This window comes from Acromyrmex echinatior, chromosome 4, assembly GCF_024713525.1.
Source record: "Acromyrmex echinatior isolate Ae372 chromosome 4, ASM2471352v2, whole genome shotgun sequence".
Taxonomy (NCBI): Eukaryota; Metazoa; Arthropoda; class Insecta; order Hymenoptera; family Formicidae; genus Acromyrmex; species Acromyrmex echinatior.
This window is the reverse complement of record NC_141855.1, coordinates 560,830-578,765: the sequence shown is the minus strand read 5'-3', so window position 1 is coordinate 578,765 and position 17,936 is coordinate 560,830. Positions and strand designations below refer to the sequence as shown.

The window sequence follows — 17,936 nt, the reverse complement described above, 5'->3', positions numbered from 1 at the left end:
CTAGTCGCTCTGTCGCTTCTCGCGATACGCCTTCATGACGCACGAGCTAATCGTAGGTCATAATGTCAGCGGCACACTCGCGGTGCGCCGCTGCGATGACACTGTACGCATCCGATGAAATTCGCAGGCAGGGGATGACAGATGACAGGAAACAGATTAGGTGAGGGTGATGGCAGGTGACCAGGTGACAGCGGATGACAGCGCTGAGCGCGCCCTAAGTTGACGCGACGTCGGCTGATCTAACGTCACGCGCGTCATCGCCAGTGTCGCCAACTGTCGCCAACTGGCGTCCCGCGCCGTACGCGCTTTCTATCTGCGCATGAGCAGTGGAAAAAAAAACTGTTCATGGACTCGTCGCATATTTTTTTGCTTGATTTTAATTAGTCTAATGTAATCAATAATTTGATTGAAGTGTTAGAACGATTAAACTAAATGAACTGAGGTCTTACTGATTTTAGCTAAGAATAAAAAGAAGGAAAATCAAGAACGAAAATCCTAGTAGTTCTAATTTCCTCATTGTTGAATTAATTATCAAAAATAAAATAAGATATTAAAAAATGTGTAACATGTATATGTATATTATGCTTTATTTGTTATAAAAAATAATTAGATTATCACTACGAATACACAACAAGAGAGAGGGAGGGAGAGGGAGAGAGAGAGAGAGAGAGAGAGAGAGAGAGAGAGAGAGAGACTACAAATGTGAATAAATTTATGAATACACTCCTATGTGTATGCAACTTCATGGTGTACATCGCTGCGCATGCGTAGAAAAGTCCCGCTTTGTGATTGCTATTTGTTTTCATTTGTTTGAGTCATGAGTTACTGCGTCAATTATAATTTTATTTAATTTTTCGAATGAATTGAATCAAAAAATGTCTTACTCTGAACAACACAAGACTGTTTTGCAAGCTGTTATACATGAAGGTGCTTTACATGAGGATCGTGGAAAAGAATTAGTTATAAGGTTATTTGGTACGATAAGTTGATAAAGTAATCTATTTTTTTTGTGTATGGTGAGAATATACGATAAGAAAATCAAATATCGGATTATCGACAAATTTCAGATCATAATAATACGGCACAAATATTAAGTGAAATAAATGCAAAATTACAACCATTATGCACGACCATAAAATGTATAAATTGCGAAGTTACTGGAGAGTTGTATTGGATTTTTATGAGCACGGTGCAAGATAAAACTGCTAGGTAACACTTACTTAAGTATTATTAATCAATGTATTACTTTTACATGAATTTTGCAGTTATGTTTATTTTTCAGCTTTGTTTCTCATTTTTCACAAGCAGAATTAGCTCTCTTGCGAAATGTATATTCAGAAATTATTACTTCTAACAATGGTTGTGTATCAAGTACATTTTGCCTTAATTTATGTTCATCATTAAATGCAAAACTGACTAAAACTGATGCCGAACTATTTCTACTTGAAATGGTCGATAAACAATGGTTATGCTGCAAGGTACTAAATTTTTATAATATTATATAATTCTGATAGTATGTCTCTTAAAGGAAAATATTATGAAGACATGTATCTTGCAGGATGGTAAATATTACATGGGAGTAAGAAGCATAGCAGAATTATTGCAATATTTTAAAGATACCTATGAAGGAAATCTTCAAATTTGTACTTTATGCAAACAGGAACTTTTTTATGTAATATTTTTTGTGAATATTGAATGCGTATCGTATTTTACAATGATGATAGGTTTTATCATTTTGCAGGGTGATAAATGTAACAAATGTGATGCTATTACACATGTTCATTGCCTCAAGAATTATGCAAGAAATCATAGTAGTTTGGGATGTCCTAATTGTCTTTTTTCTACTTCAAGACAGGATCTTTCTAGTAACTTTTCATCTTATTTTTAATTTTATTTTTTTCTTTATTATGTTTAACAATTTAACTATCGGTATATTTATTATATCAATCTTCTTGTATACATATTTACCACATCATTTCTTAATATTCAAGTATTCAAGATTTTTCTGAAATATTACGAAAAATATTATAGATAGTTATAAAAATATTATAGGTAGGTTTAACACTAGTACCATGGATGTTGAAGATGCCTCACAGACGAGTATAGAAATACACGAGATAGCACAGTCTAGTCAAACCAGACAATTAAAACGAAAACATAAGAATGGGTTGATGTAAGATCTTTCGTTTAATCAATTATACGGGATTGTTTGGAAGAGATGAATGCCGCAAATTAAATATTACATTTATTTTTATTTATATAAAATTAAGTTACTATCTATATACAGTAAAATTACATTCAATATAATATTAATAAACAATATTTTATTATGCTCATTTACTATGACTTGCTTCGAATTTTTTTCTTAAATATTTGAGACCTGCCATAATGTTATCTTCGTTTATACTTCGTGATAATGATTCTTGTTTGTTTGTGTGAGTCACATCGTTGGAAGCTGAAGGTAAAATGTTATTTTCACCAGGAAGAGGGATATCCATAGTTGTTTGTTGTTCAGACATGTATATCTCAGAGTACCCATATATATTTCGTGAATAATTGCTAGATAGATGAGATAACGGATATGAAACTGTTGTTTGTCTCTGAGATAAGTTAGGTAAAGTCACGGTAGGGATTAATGTCGGTCCTATTGTATTTTCAAACAATTCAGAAGAGTTATCAGCTGCATTATATTCTGGTAAATCGGTTTTATTATTCTGACTATTGCTATCAATATTTTTCACAACTGAGATTGTTTCATTATCGACAGACTCATTACTACCTTCATGATTCTGTAAATTATTAGATTCTTCAATGGATTCCTGGGAATTACAAGTCTCTATGTTGTCCAGTTCTTTGTTTTCTTTAAGAGTTAAATGTTCATCGATACTCTGAGAACTGTTATAAAATCCGGTACTTTTAAAGTTATCATAAACTGGCCCAAATTCGCTAATTCTTTGCGCTCTACATTTATCCACCCATTCTTCTTGCGACATTATGTGCCAGTGATTCTTCTTGTTTAAAAGTTCTCCAAAAGCTTTTATCTTATCTTCGTCACTAGTCTTCTCTTCTTGGATAGATTCGTTGATACTTGTAGATGCATCATCAACTTTCTCCTTAGAGTTTTCTTTATCTTTCTCAACAGATTCAACTTTGCTAGTATTAATATCGTCATTTGAATTAGTTAACTTGTTTTCTTGGACTAATTCCTCTTCTGTAGGTTCTGCTGGTAAACCTGCTCTGATACGTTGTCTAATTCTCGCCGCCTTTAGTCTATTCTGTTCCAATCTTTCCTTCAATTCCTTAGTTTCTTTCATTTCCCTCTGCTTTCTCTCCGTTTCCTTTCTTAAGTTTGCCAGGTTTTCTTGCTGCTTTGTTCTCTCCTCTTCATCTTGCGAAAATGCATAATAACCAACACCATGTGTTCGTGCTTCGTCAAATAATATATCTTGATAATGTATGTCCACCTTGTCCACAAGCTTTCGTGTTTGCTCCTCCCATTTTCTTCTCATGATTTCTATCTCAGGTTCTTTCTCTTGAACAGGATATTGTTCTTTATCCTCTTCTTCTTTGTCTTCGCCAATATGCTTCTTCATTATTTCATGCTTTATCAATTCATCTTTCTTTTGCATGTGCGGCAAATCCTCCCGCAAACATTTCCTTGTGCGACCAAAACAATCCTGATACTCTACCCAATTTTCCTCTGACTCTATAGGGTATTCTTTATCAATCGTTTCATCCACAAATTCTTCATCAGGTTCATCTAATTTATTCTCAAAATCAACAAGAAATTTATCATTATTATTTTTGGATTTCTTCAATCTTTCGTATAATCTCGCTTTGGCCTCCAGCATTAATTTTGACTTTTTGTGAGCGATGATATCTTCCGAATCCATAGATTTCTTGGTATTTTTTTTCACATCATCTGCAATAATCTTCTTGTTTTTTTTCTTATTCAACAATGGTGGTATATTAATAGACTCAGTTTTCAACTTGACCTCGTTTACTTCAGCTTGCTTTCTTAACAGTTCTGCCTTTAAACCCACTAGGGATGAAAAGTTGACGTTTATCTTCTTTGTCATATTCATTGTTGGAGCTTATCAACTTGCAATATCATCTAAATAATTGTTATTGTTCTTTATAAAAAAAGTACCAGAAACTGTTCATAAAAAACTCTGTACATGTATCGATATAATCGACGTTTTTTTATCTGAAAAACAATATTATTTAATAAATAAATTTACTGATGACGATAGTATATTTGTATGTTTGACAAACAATACTTACGTAAATTATTAGCGTCAATTATTTGACAGAAAGCCTGAGGCAGATGCTCTATGTACGATTATACAAATCACAAAAATAAATTTCATAACATTTCACAAACAGAAAATTGGAACGTTTATAACAGGATTTTTATGATTCTTTGATGCTTTTTGGAGATGACAGATGATTACGAGATTAGGTTAGGTCACAGAATATATAAATTTATTAGAGAGTGAATAGGTCTGGTTTTTTACTCTGAACCGGTACAATAAGTTAAAGTGAAACAAACGTACAATATATTTGTTTCACTTTAAATTATTGCACTGTACTAGTTCAGAAAGTGCGGCAATAAAAAACAGATCTAATGGTTGCGTTCAGCAGAGAAAGCAGTTTTCCAACTATTGTAAAATTCTTGAATATGATTGGTTTATTCATTTAGATCCAATGAGGAACTAAGGGCAAGACCAATATTAAAGAATTTTACAACAATGCAAAGCTGCTTTCTCTGCTGAACGCAACCAATAATAATAGGCAGATATTTTCCAGAGAGACTCAAGGAAGAGTGGAACGGATAGCGTTCTCTTCTCTGATTGGTTCCGCCATTTTAAGAGTCGAACAATCGATCCTTAAGTAACGTGAACAGACTCACATATCTGGGTATAATTTCTGAACGAACTCCAGTATGGTAACCCTACGCGTGACAAAACGTGGAGAAGCCATTTTACTTCGGCGCGCGTCAAAACTTTTGAAAGTCACGTGACGCGTTTGAAAGTCATAATAGTCATATGTCGAAGACATTTATAAATCTTTCTTTCTTGCATCCATTAAGAAATCTCGCGACATTCTCGAATTTAGCTTTCTCAGTTTGAATTTCTAGAAAATCGTATATCGTATCGTTACAGAAAATCAGCGTCTGATTGTCAAGCTGAAAAATTCCCAGCCGAAATTAAAGTTGCTAGAAAAACGTGGCAGGAAGGGGCGGGGTGAAGCGAGGAAGTAAGGAAGGAACTCGGGAAGAATTAAGAGGCCCATCTCTTATAAAGAAATCTTATATCGAAATGTACTGACAATACTAAAAAAAAATCTATAACATTTAGAAGCGATACTGAAAATCTACATCATAAATAACACCAATTATTTAAGTTTTCGATATATACTTTTAGAATGCACCGTTGAGGTGCCGAAACAAAACGTCCAATAGAAGAATAGTAGGAAGAGGAGGAAGTCCTCGTGATCATTGCAACTCGACAGTTATTGGCGACGGTTATCAATTCGGAAGATCGATTCTCGATTGCTCGTGCAGCATCTAGAGCGCAGTTGCGCCGTTCGTTTTGCTTTGTGGTTCGTTGTCGACGTAGCGCGGTACCCTGGGAGAGAAGTAACATTTGTGATAGTGCTAAGCCGGCTGGATCAGTGATTTCCGCAAGAAGTAGAACGAGGAAAGTTCTTATCGCTTCTTATTGTTCCTTGTGGCCAATTCCATCTTAGCCATCATTCGATTATCCTTCGTAACTATTTTAGAACAACGACGGTGGTGGTGCACGCGGTCTCTCGTGGTCCAACGAGAGCGGCTACAACGACATCATCAAGAGCAAGCCGGCGAGTCAGTTGGAGCTAAATCTGCTAAATAGCACGGCGCAGGCAAGCGAAGCAGGCGGCGGCGGAAAGTGTGGCTGTCGCTGATGGCAGTGTGACTCCACCGAAGAAGAGGAAAATACAGTCTGTTCAATAAGAACGTGATGCTCATTATTCTACAAAGAGCGACCGTAACGATATCTTCCTGAACTCGTTTGAACCTTTATTTCGTGCTCTTTTGCGCAATATATATCCTACCAGCACATTGTGTAGTTTACGTCAGCGAATTTATTATTTTTACAATGAGTGCCAAATTCTTGAAGCGGTACGAGGCAGTGTTTTTAGTGAACCATGCGAAAGGACCGGGACTGACGTATAAAGCGGCTGCAAAATATATACGGAAATCGGAGGCATTCGTCAAGAAGTGGGTGCAGCGATATTTGGAGGTTGGGAATGTAGACAATCTGCCGGAGAGGGGATTATCCCGCGCAACAACAACGAAAGAGGATAAAGCAATCCTGCGTCTCTTTCAAGATAAACCAGGCATTTCGCTGCGCTATGCTCAAATAAAACTTCGTAAGAAAGGAATTGCCATCTCTCTAAATACGATTCGAAAACGCCTGTGTGAAAAAAATGTGTATTTTCGATCAACTTTGAAGAAGCCTTTATTATTGAACAGACACTTTCTTATTGAACAGACTGTAGCTATAAAATCAGCGACCGCGGATGAACCGAAGCAGACTAAGAATAGAGACCGGCAAGCAAAAGCGAGTAAGGAGGACAATGAGGTAGTTAGCGAGCCGGCGAGTTCGCCAAAGAAGTCACGCAGTAGACAGAGAAATGTTGCCGATACTACTACCGCCACGACTACCGCGAAAACCGGTACGAAAAGTAAATCTAAGGAACAAATCAACAAGGAACCTGAGGAAATGACGGTAGAGAGCAACAATGAGGAAGTGGTTGAGAAAAAAACTCGCAGCGGCAAGACCGCAGCAGTGGTGAAAAAGGCGGGAAAGAAGGCGACTGAAACAAAGTCAAAGACTAAGGTCCCAATTGTCAGGAAGCAAACTAAGACTAAGGATGTAGAAAATAGTCCTGTTCAGAGGCCTCGTCGCGCGAAAATAGTTGAAGAGAATGATGCGCCAGCACAGCCCATTGCAAAGGTATCTAGGAAACGTAAAAATGTGGAGGATACGAATGAAGCTATTGCAGAGATACAGACTATCAAGGAGAACGAAGAAGAGGTAGAGGAGAATGAAGCAAAAGCCAGTAAAAAACTTCGTGGAAGACAGAAGAAAATGGAAACTTCTAATGCACGTAAGTTCCTCTAAGTCCCTCTTGGAATTTCTTCTATTTTATCTTACATTTATCAGAATATTGTCGTTGCTATAATAAAAGTTGGCAAAGAGCAAAACTGGGAAAATTCTCATTTAAAAAAAATTACTAATAAATTTTTAATAAATTTCAATGTGAAGAAATCTGTAGCTTACAAGACATTACAGTCGTTCCATATAATTTAGATGTATTTGCAATAAATAAGAATGAGTAATAAACTAATTTATAAAATTTACTGATCTATATATTGAAGTTTTTATTAATATCCACTGAGCACCAAAGATTTCCATGACTAAATTTATAATTGTCCACTTTCTATATTATTTGCAGTATTTGTTTTATACAACAATTTTGTTGTTAATGTTACTTAAGCAATATTGTATACAACTTTTTGTTATTTTAGCTGTTGTGACCTCTAAAGGAAGATCCAGGAAGAATCCTGCAGAAGAAATTGTTAAATCACCACCAAAGAAAACAGAAAGAAAAAAACAAAATAGCAAGGAACAAAATGCAGCGATACAGAAAGATAATACAAAAACAAAAAATGTGAAAAATACAAAAAAAGGAAAGACACAAAAAGCGGCTTCTAAAAGAAAACTTAATGCTGTGATAGAAGAGGTCAATGATGATCAGGCAGAAGAATCGAATGAGGCAGAAGCGGTAACAACATCTGAAGTGGATGTCAAAGAAAATGGAGAAGCACATATGGCAGAACCTAAACAAAAGAAGAGAAATGTAGGGAAAGCAAGTATAGCAGTGAACGGAAAGCAAAACGGCAATGAAGCCAAAGGAAAACAGAAAAAAGCACAAGTAATTGCATCTGTTAATGAGGAAGAAGCAACACAAGATGTAACTGCAGAGAATGAAGCTATTAAAACAAATGTAATATCAGAAATTGATGAAAATGATACAATTGTTTCTTCGAGTAAAGATGATATTTTAGAGAACGAAAAAGAAAAAGATGTCAGTGATGTAAATTCGATAAAAGAAGAATCTACCTCAGAAATATCAAATAATGAAAGAGCAGCAAGTTTTGTATGCCTTTAAAAAATACAGTTAAAAATACTGTTAAAAAATTGGATGGTAAGTTAAAGGACGAAAGATATCAACAATATTTTATATTTGAACTAATAGAAACGCACATGAAGAACCGCGGTTATATGGGGATGGAAAGAGGAGAAGGGAAAAACAATCTGATATTTTAATGTATTTATCGAAATATTTGCAGAGTAAATAAGGAGTTGGTTCTTAAGTCCTTGATCCTTCACTGTAGTTATGACTTGACTTCAGTATCGGATCCTATCAATCGAATCCTACGAATTTTAATGTTCTAAAAAGGATATTTATTTTTTTTTTGTAAAGAAAGAAGCAAAAGAATATATGAATATATACACTATAACGAAAGTTTCACACCATCGTTTGTATTATTATATAAGAGCTTGTAATAGAGCGTGATGAAAATGTTACCGGAAAATGTTTCTAACAAAACATATTTTTTTAAAGATATCTTTTATCGAGATTGTATAATATTGAATTTTCAGCTGTGTATCAATAACATGTAGTGCCATAAGAAAGTTTGATAGGATTTATGCGAAATTTTTTATTCCTATCTGGGCAGCACTGCTAAAATATTTGTAAGAAATAACATATATTATATATAAAAAATATGTATATAATAATTATAATAATACTAATAATAATTAATATTAATATATTGATATTATTATAATATTGTTATGGAGCAGAAATTCAAATATCTTGGATAAAAATGCAGATAATAAACATTTTTTTTACTGTTGCCCACATAGGAGTTAAGTATGTTACATATTTTTCTAAAGAGATAACGGATAATAATTATGCACACACATATACATATTATATTTCCGTTCTCTAGTCTAGTAGTTTTATTTGAAACATTTATTTCTATTACTAATGATATGGTTAACCACAATCGCTTTTAAGAAAATTTTGAGTTTGCAGCTTCAAATTTTTATGAAATAAGGAAGCGCTTTTGATGTTAAACTGTATATTCTTTTTTTTATTACTATTAGACTATAATTAATACTTAAACTTAATTGTCATTGAATGTTGTGTGTTTAAGTTGGCAAAACAGGTTGCTTGCTGAGTAAATATTGCTGACATATAGCAATATATTGTTGGACACTTGAACAAAGTAATATAAATTATAATTTAGCAACAAATTATAAGCTAAAAAGTAATAGTACATTTCTGTTAACAGACTTATTCTGATATATTTTATACTTTGCTATTTGCTTTACTAGCTTGAACACACTCATTGTTAATTAATCAGAATGTTTGTATTTTTTAAAAGAAGATTGTACATAATTCCAGGTAAAATCTGATAATTCTGAAGATCGTTTGCATTTTGTACGATTAGATATTACAATCTTACAAGCGTTCTGTTTAATAATAACTATTATATGCATTAATTTGTAAGCTGTTAACTTGCAATGTACGTGTGTTTGTTTCTATATAATATTAATATCCCTTATATCATATTGCTGTCCTTCACTATAAACATTTTCTTTTCTCTTATGACAGAATAAATCAATTTTGTGTTTATTTTTTGTGATCTTTTTGATATATCTGTAGGTGTCTTCCACCAAGAAACACACATGACATGACAGTGCATTACATCCTTGTTGTTCGCCATGTTAAATAAGGATGAAATGATCATTGTGTTGTACCGAGTTGTTTATTGGAAGGCACCGCATGGTAGTCACTATTTTATAATAAATGGCGAAAGTACACATCTTTAATATTCTTCTTTTTATATTTTCCCGCATAATTCATAACTTCTTTTTGATAAATCGATCAAAAAGTAAATTGACCAAGTCCATAGGCGTGTTCTTTTTAGCTAAACTTGCACGGTTCATCTTTCTTCCTTTTTTCTCCACGTTGAAGAGAAAAAGAGAAAAGATGAACCATGCAAGAATTAATGCAATAAAAGAATGAAACAAACTTCTGAACTAAAAAGAACAGACCTCGTAAGTTGGCGAGTCGTGATCTTTGTGAGACCGCCTTAAGGATACGTCGCATGAAAATCGGTTATGTGCTTTTACGGATAGCCTGTAGAGACGTTGAAGCACGTTGAAGGTGTGCTAAGCGTGGTACCTGAAGATACGAGGAAACAAGAATAATTTGTGAGGATGGCAGCGATCAGTTTATTGAATCCGAAGGCCGAGTTCGCCCGGGCGGCGCAGGCTTTGGCAGTGAACATTTCCGCCGCGAAGGGCATTCAGGATGTGATGAGGACCAACTTGGGGCCCAAGGGAACCATGAAAATGTATGTAGCCACGATGTATGTTCACGCGATAATTTTGCCGCTTCATCGTAGTCACCGTTCACTCTGATTCTTCGCGTACGTCTCGAAAATATCTCGAAACTCTTTGACTCCGAATGCATTGCAATGATTTTCATTCGTCAGAAATTCGTAAAACGTTGCAGTATTCCGACATCGCATTATTCTCCTTATTAGGAAATGACTTACGAGTTGCCGGAGAAAAGAGGGATTGACGTTCCGTGGATGTTGCTCCTCGATAGTAGTTTTTTCTTATTTATCATATCTTTTATCTTATTATCTTATTTATCATATTTTCAGTGTAACTTTCACATTAAGAAAACACTAATCAAATGACATAATCTTAATTAAAAATCTAGTCGTAATATTTATAATAAGTAACATGCTAGTTTTTAATCATGATTTTCCAGGTTGGTTTCTGGAGCTGGAGATATAAAGATTACCAAGGATGGCAATGTGCTCCTTCATGAAATGCAAATTCAACACCCTACAGCATCCCTAATAGCAAGAGCGTCCACCGCTCAGGATGATATGACTGGCGATGGCACGACCAGTACTGTGCTGGTCATCGGTGAACTTTTGAAACAAGCTGATTTGTATATAGCAGAAGGGCTGCATCCTAGAATGCTCACAGATGGTTTTGACTTGGCTCGTGCTAAGGCATTAGAAATTTTAGACTCGATGAAAATTGCAATTGAGCCTAATAAGCAGAGCCTGTTAGATATTGTGAGGACTTCGCTTAGAACAAAGGTTCACCATACCGTGGCTGACAAGTTAACCGAGATCTGCGTGGATGCTGTGCTGGCAATTAAGCAGCAAGACAAAGAAATCGATTTGCATATGATCGAATTGATGGAAATGCAACATAGAACAGCAGATGATACCACTCTGATTCGTGGCATAGTCACTGATCATGGATCTAGACATCCAGATATGCCTAAAAGGGTAGAAAATGCATATATTCTGACCTGTAATGTAAGCCTGGAATATGAGAAAAGTGAGGTATATACAAATGCGAAATGACAAGAATTTAATTAATATAATATAGTTAATAATTAAAGACATAATTCTCTGGATTTTAATTTTACAGGTGAATAGTGGATTCTTTTATAAATCAGCAGAAGAACGCGAAAAGTTAGTAGCTGCTGAACGCGTTTTCATCGATAATCGCGTAAAAAAGATTATCGAATTGAAGAAGAAGTTGTGCGACGGAACAGATAAATCATTTGTTGTGATAAATCAAAAAGGAATTGATCCATCATCTCTTGATATGCTCGCAAAAGAGAATATTATGGCTTTACGCAGAGCTAAGCGTAGAAACATGGAACGCCTAGCACTCGCGTGTGGTGGCGTAGCTATGAATTCTGTAGATGATCTGAAAGAAGAGCATCTAGGATGGGCCGGTCTTGTATATGAACATGTTTTGGTAAATTTCTATACTTCTCATTAAAAATGAAAGTTATCACATAAAGTTAATTTTTTCTATAAATTTAATTAAAGAAAAGTTAAAGAAAACTTTTTCTATAAATTTAATTTATTTTTCAGGGAGAAACTAAATATACCTTTATAGAAGATTGCAAAAAACCAAATTCTGTAACTATTTTATTGAAGGTAATGCAAATGGTTTATTTGTGATGAAGCATGCGAATATTCTAATATACTAATGTACTGATATTCTAGGGTCCTAACAAATTTACATTGGAACAACTTAAAGATGCTGTGCGTGATGGACTTAGGGCAATAAAGAATGCTATTGATGATCGTGCAATTGTTCCTGGAGCTGGAGCCTTTGAGGTTGCGGTTAGCCAAGCTCTTCAACGGTACAAAGAGCAAGTGAAAGGAAAGCAACGTCTGGGAGTACAGGCCTATGCCGATGCTTTACTCGTCATTCCAAAAACTCTCGGTAAACATAATACTTATGAATCTCTATTTTTATTAACATTGTCATGATTAAGCTTTTATTTTTTTTATTTCACAGCCGTTAATAGTGGATTTGATCCGCAAGACACAATCGTTAAATTATTTGAAGAAAGTTCTACTTTAGGAGAACCAGTAGGATTGGATCTGTCTACAGGAGAAGCTTTAAAAGCCGCGGATGCTGGCATTTATGATAATTATAATGTAAAAAAACAAATCATCAATTCTTGGTAAGATATTAAAACACTTATGTGTATGCTCTGTTGAATATTATAACTTACATGGATAAAAATTTTTAATTTTCAGCACGATAATCGCCAGTAATCTTCTTCTGGTTGACGAAATAATGAGAGCAGGATTATCTTCTCTAAAGGGTTAAATTACAATGTAATTCTTATGGAATTAAAAGTTTAAGCACCACTAATAATTTTTTTACGAAATAATTCAAATTATTATAATAGATTATCATCTATTTTGCATTACATCTGTTAACCAAATATGTTGCTTGATCTCTTGCTTTTGATTTAAATATTTAATAACACGATAATGAATTTTCACATTGAATAATAAAATAATGTTTTCGTAAAAAGTATTTCATTCACTTATAAAATTTCACAACGTCGTAAAATATGAACTGAAAAAGGTACAAAATATCTTTGAAAGTATGAAAAGAGAAATCGTAAATAATGAAAAAAATATATATATAAAAGCAAAGTTGAATCTTGACGCAAAAAGAGACGACTCACTAATTCTATATAGATTAAAAGATATTTGTCTTTCTGCTTTTTACTTTAAAAAATAGTAATTTTAATTTGTATGTCTGAAATTGATTATGATTACTATACTGGTCAATTTATAAAAATTAAAAATATTTATTTATGGTACATATATTTACAACGTTCTAAAAACTGTCATTATAATAATAGGACGTTTGTCAGTCTTGTATTTTCACAGAAAAAAAATCCTATTTTCTGTTATATATTAATATCGATAATTTGCTGAAAAGAATTCGTGTGGTTACTGGAGATTATAATATAATAATTAAATTCTAATGTTTAAATTATATCTGTATACCTCTCCGAAGTGCAATTTCATTGTAGAATAATACAATACACTTCGACAAAATTGTCCAACTTAGTTTCATAAAAATAAGGCATAATGAAATATTTACATGGTATGAAAAGAACATGATGTGACATAAATGGAGAAATATTTTTAATATTAATTGTCCTGTCATTCTGAATAAATATGTTGCAATTTTGAGTAAGATGTAAATTGGCTAACGCAATTGTGATTTTATGAAAGGTATTAAAAAAATAGTTTTTTTTTTAATTATTCAGCAATTTACGATCTAAATCTGTGATGTAATGATAAGTTTAACAATAATTCAAGAGCTCAGACAATCTTTTCATATATAAAAGTATCACATCAAACACATACTCGAGACGAGACATTTTAAAATATCCTATGATTACATTGTACTAGTTGTTCTGACCTCCTTTCCTGATGATAACTATGATCTCCATTTTCAATTATGTACAAATTGTATTTTATGAAATGAAAAAAATCACAAAAGCAAAAAAAACGCAAGTAATATGAGCATTAAACTATGATTTTTCGATACTTAAAACATACTGTATCCTTTCATTTTCTATCATCGCAAATGAATTTTATGTACAGAAATAAAACCTGGGGTTTTTGTTGCACTTACATACTAGTTTTTACAACAATCCACACTCAACTGTTCTTAATGCAAAAATTTTGAATCTCGATACGACATTAAAATTCTATCTACGATATCATACGAATAATTATTGTAACATTAATTCAAATTCGAAAGAATTGCAGTATATTTGGGATCTTTTCTAATGTCTTTCACTAATATTTTCGGCTTGATATTAATAAGCGTTGCAAGAGTAAGACAGTTAACCCGCATACTATGGCCCCCAACCACCATGTATGTATTCAACTCGGTCAGATTAACTGGACTGCTTGGTATTCCATAATGCGATACGAACTGTTTGTTCTGTATTTCTTCTTCCCCCTCATATCCCATGTTTGTGCTGTGCTTCTCCAATAGCGGCTTAAAAAAATTCGGCGGATACCTTGGATTCGTGGACTTGCGTGCGACAGCTTTGAATACACGTGGGCCTGGTCTCGCGCATGAGATAGCCGATTTGGTGGTTGATTTCCTCGCGACAGCCTGATGACTATTTCCTCTTGACGTCGAAGCATTCAAATTACAGTTCTGATCATTCTTATTCTTCATATCACCAGATTCGATCTGATTGACATGCTTTGTGATCAAATTCTCTACGACCGATTCGAAACTCGAGAGATTTTTCGAGTTCGTCGCGTACTTTTCAGTGTATGCGGGCAACCGTATTGATGTGCTAAAATATAGATTTTGCATGTATTTAATTAAGTGTAGTTTCTTGTAGAAGTAACAGTATATATCATATACATATACAAAAACGTTAAGTACTAAGATATAAACAACAAGCAAATCAGCTAATCATAGTAGAGAAGGTTATTTATTACAATAATAATATCACGAGTTAAATTGACTAGCAATTTAACAAATTTTGATACTTTTTCGCATCTTCAAACGATCTTAATTATGCTGAATGACATTAAAATCTATAAATAATTAATTTTTATTGCGAAAAATATTAGGTACTTTTTTAGAATAGTTACCTCACCTCTGATTTCGATGAAATTAGGCTCATTTGACGCATTTTTGCGTAAAATGAAAGAGTCGCAGAAAAAAGTCCGGGCGTGTCCTAAGAAGCGAGATATTGAGAGTTAAAGTTGACAACTATTGAGGTTAGGAAATTTGTCAAGTGGAGTGTATACTGTATAGACAGTAGTGCTTATTGATTCGGGGCGGCTACACCGCTTAGAACAAAAAAATAATATATCTTAGACAGTTCTAAACTTCTCACACCTGACTGCACCTCACTGTCATGAGTTAAAATTATTCCAAGCGGACACTGTCTATGAAGCAACTTCTAGACGGTTAGGTCCTAAGCGGGATATATTATTTATTATCCACTCCAAACTAATAAGCACTAATCTATACATCCTACTGTCTACATTCTACATGATTAATGATCGTGTTATATAGTAACACTTTAGTCAACTTTAACACTCAATATCTCATTTCGCAGAGCAGACTTTTTTCCTAGACTTTTTTCTGCCAAATTCTTTCATTTTACGCAAAAACGCGTCGAATGAGCTTAGTTTCATCGAAATTGGAGGTAACTATTCTGAAGAATTACCAATTACCTCGGTCAGGAGTCGAATCCGAATCTCTTACATTCCATAATCTGTGCGAGCGTCCTAATAAATCTTATGCTCGTATTCATAGGTCTTATATTTAAGGCTTCCTTGAACTCGTATCTACATAGATTTTTAAGCCTTAAAGAATGGACGAATCACAATCAATTATTCTCCTCGCATTCGACTGTAATTGGTCAATTTCTTATGGCTTATAGCTTAAAACATCCATTATAGATCCGGACTAAATTTATCTTCAGATACTTTACGAATTATTTCATTCGCTACTGAGCATCTAAACATAAATTTAAGGAAGCCTTAAGTACAAGGTCTGACTAGGTTTGTTCGCGTCGCATATTCCAACATGCTCCTGCCATAGTTCCCATTCACTCTAATGAGCACATTGGAGTGAGTAGGAGCTATAATGGAGTATGTTGGAGCATGTTGGAGCATGCAACGTGAACAAATCTTATGAATACAGGCATTAAACTACCGAGGCCTTCGCGGCATTTACAATGAGAATTTAAGATGTAAAACTTAAGCTTTAAGCCATAAAAAATTGACCAATCGAGTCGATTGTTCTCATATTCGATTGTGATTGATCAATTTCTTATAACTTAAGGCTAAAAAATTTTAGATCTTAAACTCTCATTGTAGACGCTGCTTTAGTAAGTAGTCATTTCGGCGCGCATTTCAAATGACAACATATGTAGTATTGTATATAAATTTACATAGGTCGGTATTCATAGTCGATTCTTATTTCAAGGCCGTCTTAAGTAATATCTTAAAACGCTAATGCAGCCTTTTGATTAGTTCGTGACTTCTTAAGACCGTATTTAAGACGATTTTGAATATAAGATCTAACTATGAATACCGGTTTCTGATTGCTTCGTGACTTCTTAAGATCGTATTTGAGATGGACTTAAATAAAAGATCTGATTATGAATACCGGCCATAGAATCATAAAAGCATTTAAGATCCAACAAGACCGTTCAAGGCTTTGATTTCTATAGTTGGTGTTATCATACACATATGTACGGTCCTATAATATTAATTATATTGGTTATTTATTACATTATCTATTGTGATTAATAAATTTACTTATTGCTTACGTTTTATTACTTTATGTTTTTTTTTTATGTATTTTTAGTTTGTCTATGAGCAAGTACTTACTCTGCCTGAGCTTGTTCCTTCTGTTGCTGCTGTTGCTGCTGCTCCTTCCATTTTTGTGGTAAATGCGAATGAAACATGTTATGATGCCTTATCCTATCATTGTTGGTTTCGCAAAGTTCTTGGCACCATTGACAAATCCATCCACGCTTTGGAATGATAACAGGCAACAGGTTCTCTGTCTGCTTTGCTTGGTTACGCTCAATGACATCCTTCTTCGTGGGATTTTTAGACAATCTCGATACAAGTATTTCTTTAAATTTAAATGGAAACTTTGCAGCAAAAGAAGTTTCCGAACCCTTTAAGTCCTTGTGCATGAGATTCCAGTGCTGTTTGATGGATGGCAGCGAGACGCTGCGAAGATTACAATAAACACAGCCATAGATTACAGCTGATGACGAATTGCTTTCTTCATTCTTTAATGTGTCAACATCTTGTTTTTGAGGCGTCGGTAGCTTAGTTTTTGTTTCATTAGAAGAAGAGTCTGTCGCTGACAATCGTTCCGTGTATTTTAGTGGTACCGAGGGATGATTTGATTCCCAATGCTCCACCATTTCTGCTTTGTACGAACAGCTATAAGTGCAATATAAACACTTGAGATTGTGTTGATGAGAGTGTGTTCTCATGTGACTTTTCAGGCCAGTGTAATTTACTGCTGTAAAGTTGCACACCTCACATTTCTCTAAACGATTACTAACAGAACTGATTGTGGTTGCGGAGACGGCGGTGGTGCTAACATTATTTTCTGTGTTCAATTTTCGTTTTTTTGTCTTCAGTGGAAGAAGACCATACTCCTTCTCCCAGAATTCGTTGCTTAGCTTTGTGTTTCCCCATGCATCCGGATTGTGTATAATATTTTCCGGATCGTGCGGATGTTTCGCGCGGATGTGCTGGCGCATCATTGTCTGCGAGTTGGTGCTACGGTCGCAGTAGGGACACAGAAAGCTGAGCCGTTTCAAATGTGAATATTGTACATGTAACTTGAATCCGCGTTGGCCAGCGAACGACGTCTGGCAATGCTTGCAGATAATTGGCTTGTCCAGATCATCATCGGTCTTCTCGCGAACTGCGCATA

The 17,936-nt window shown here is 34.4% G+C and overlaps 5 protein-coding genes across 20 annotated transcripts in view; 3 read left to right on the top strand and 2 right to left on the bottom strand.

Moving 5' to 3' along the window:
• The first annotated feature begins 18 nt into the window (after positions 1-18).
• Positions 19-2,340, top strand: Nse1 (SMC5-SMC6 complex component Non-SMC element 1). 2 transcript variants are annotated; one of them, XM_011058636.2, is made up of 6 exons: positions 19-160; positions 1,068-1,209; positions 1,283-1,478; positions 1,559-1,672; positions 1,742-1,865; positions 2,053-2,340. In XM_011058636.2, exons 1-6 carry the CDS (start codon positions 142-144, stop codon positions 2,175-2,177), a joined length of 720 nt encoding a protein of 239 aa, XP_011056938.1. In that variant the 5' UTR covers positions 19-141; the 3' UTR covers positions 2,178-2,340. The 2 variants fall into 2 exon arrangements, with proteins under 2 accessions (XP_011056938.1, XP_011056937.1); XM_011058635.2 differs by lacking the exon at positions 19-160 and adding an exon at positions 333-975.
• LOC105147545 (uncharacterized) lies at positions 2,233-4,634 on the bottom strand. Its single transcript, XM_011058637.2, has 2 exons — positions 4,285-4,634; positions 2,233-4,207 (listed from the first exon to the last, which is right to left on the bottom strand). The coding sequence occupies exon 2, from the start codon at positions 4,083-4,085 to the stop codon at positions 2,334-2,336; it is 1,752 nt and encodes a 583-aa protein (XP_011056939.1). The 5' UTR covers positions 4,086-4,207; positions 4,285-4,634; the 3' UTR covers positions 2,233-2,333.
• An 877-nt stretch (positions 4,635-5,511) lies between these two features.
• LOC105147546 (uncharacterized) lies at positions 5,512-9,953 on the top strand. The gene is made up of 2 exons (XM_011058638.2): positions 5,512-7,155; positions 7,577-9,953. The coding sequence occupies exons 1-2, from the start codon at positions 6,141-6,143 to the stop codon at positions 8,218-8,220; spliced, it is 1,659 nt and encodes a 552-aa protein (XP_011056940.2). The 5' UTR covers positions 5,512-6,140; the 3' UTR covers positions 8,221-9,953.
• Positions 9,954-10,218: 265 nt separating this feature from the next.
• CCT6 (chaperonin containing TCP1 subunit 6) lies at positions 10,219-13,001 on the top strand. The gene is made up of 7 exons (XM_011058645.2): positions 10,219-10,480; positions 10,906-11,497; positions 11,586-11,921; positions 12,041-12,106; positions 12,176-12,398; positions 12,474-12,642; positions 12,719-13,001. Exons 1-7 carry the CDS (start codon positions 10,344-10,346, stop codon positions 12,789-12,791), a joined length of 1,596 nt encoding a protein of 531 aa, XP_011056947.1. The 5' UTR covers positions 10,219-10,343; the 3' UTR covers positions 12,792-13,001.
• Positions 13,002-13,264: 263 nt separating this feature from the next.
• LOC105147547 (uncharacterized) overlaps positions 13,265-17,936 on the bottom strand; it is a 32,035-nt gene continuing 27,363 nt past the window's right edge. For all 15 annotated transcript variants that reach the window (XM_087405884.1, XM_087405885.1, XM_087405878.1 and 12 more), the window contains 2 exons: positions 16,865-17,927; positions 13,265-14,805 (listed from right to left, as the gene is read on the bottom strand). In XM_087405884.1, coding sequence (XP_087262010.1) covers positions 14,235-14,805; positions 16,865-17,927 — 1,634 coding nt within the window. In that variant the 3' untranslated portion in view covers positions 13,265-14,234. The remainder of the gene's footprint in view (positions 14,806-16,864; positions 17,928-17,936) is intronic.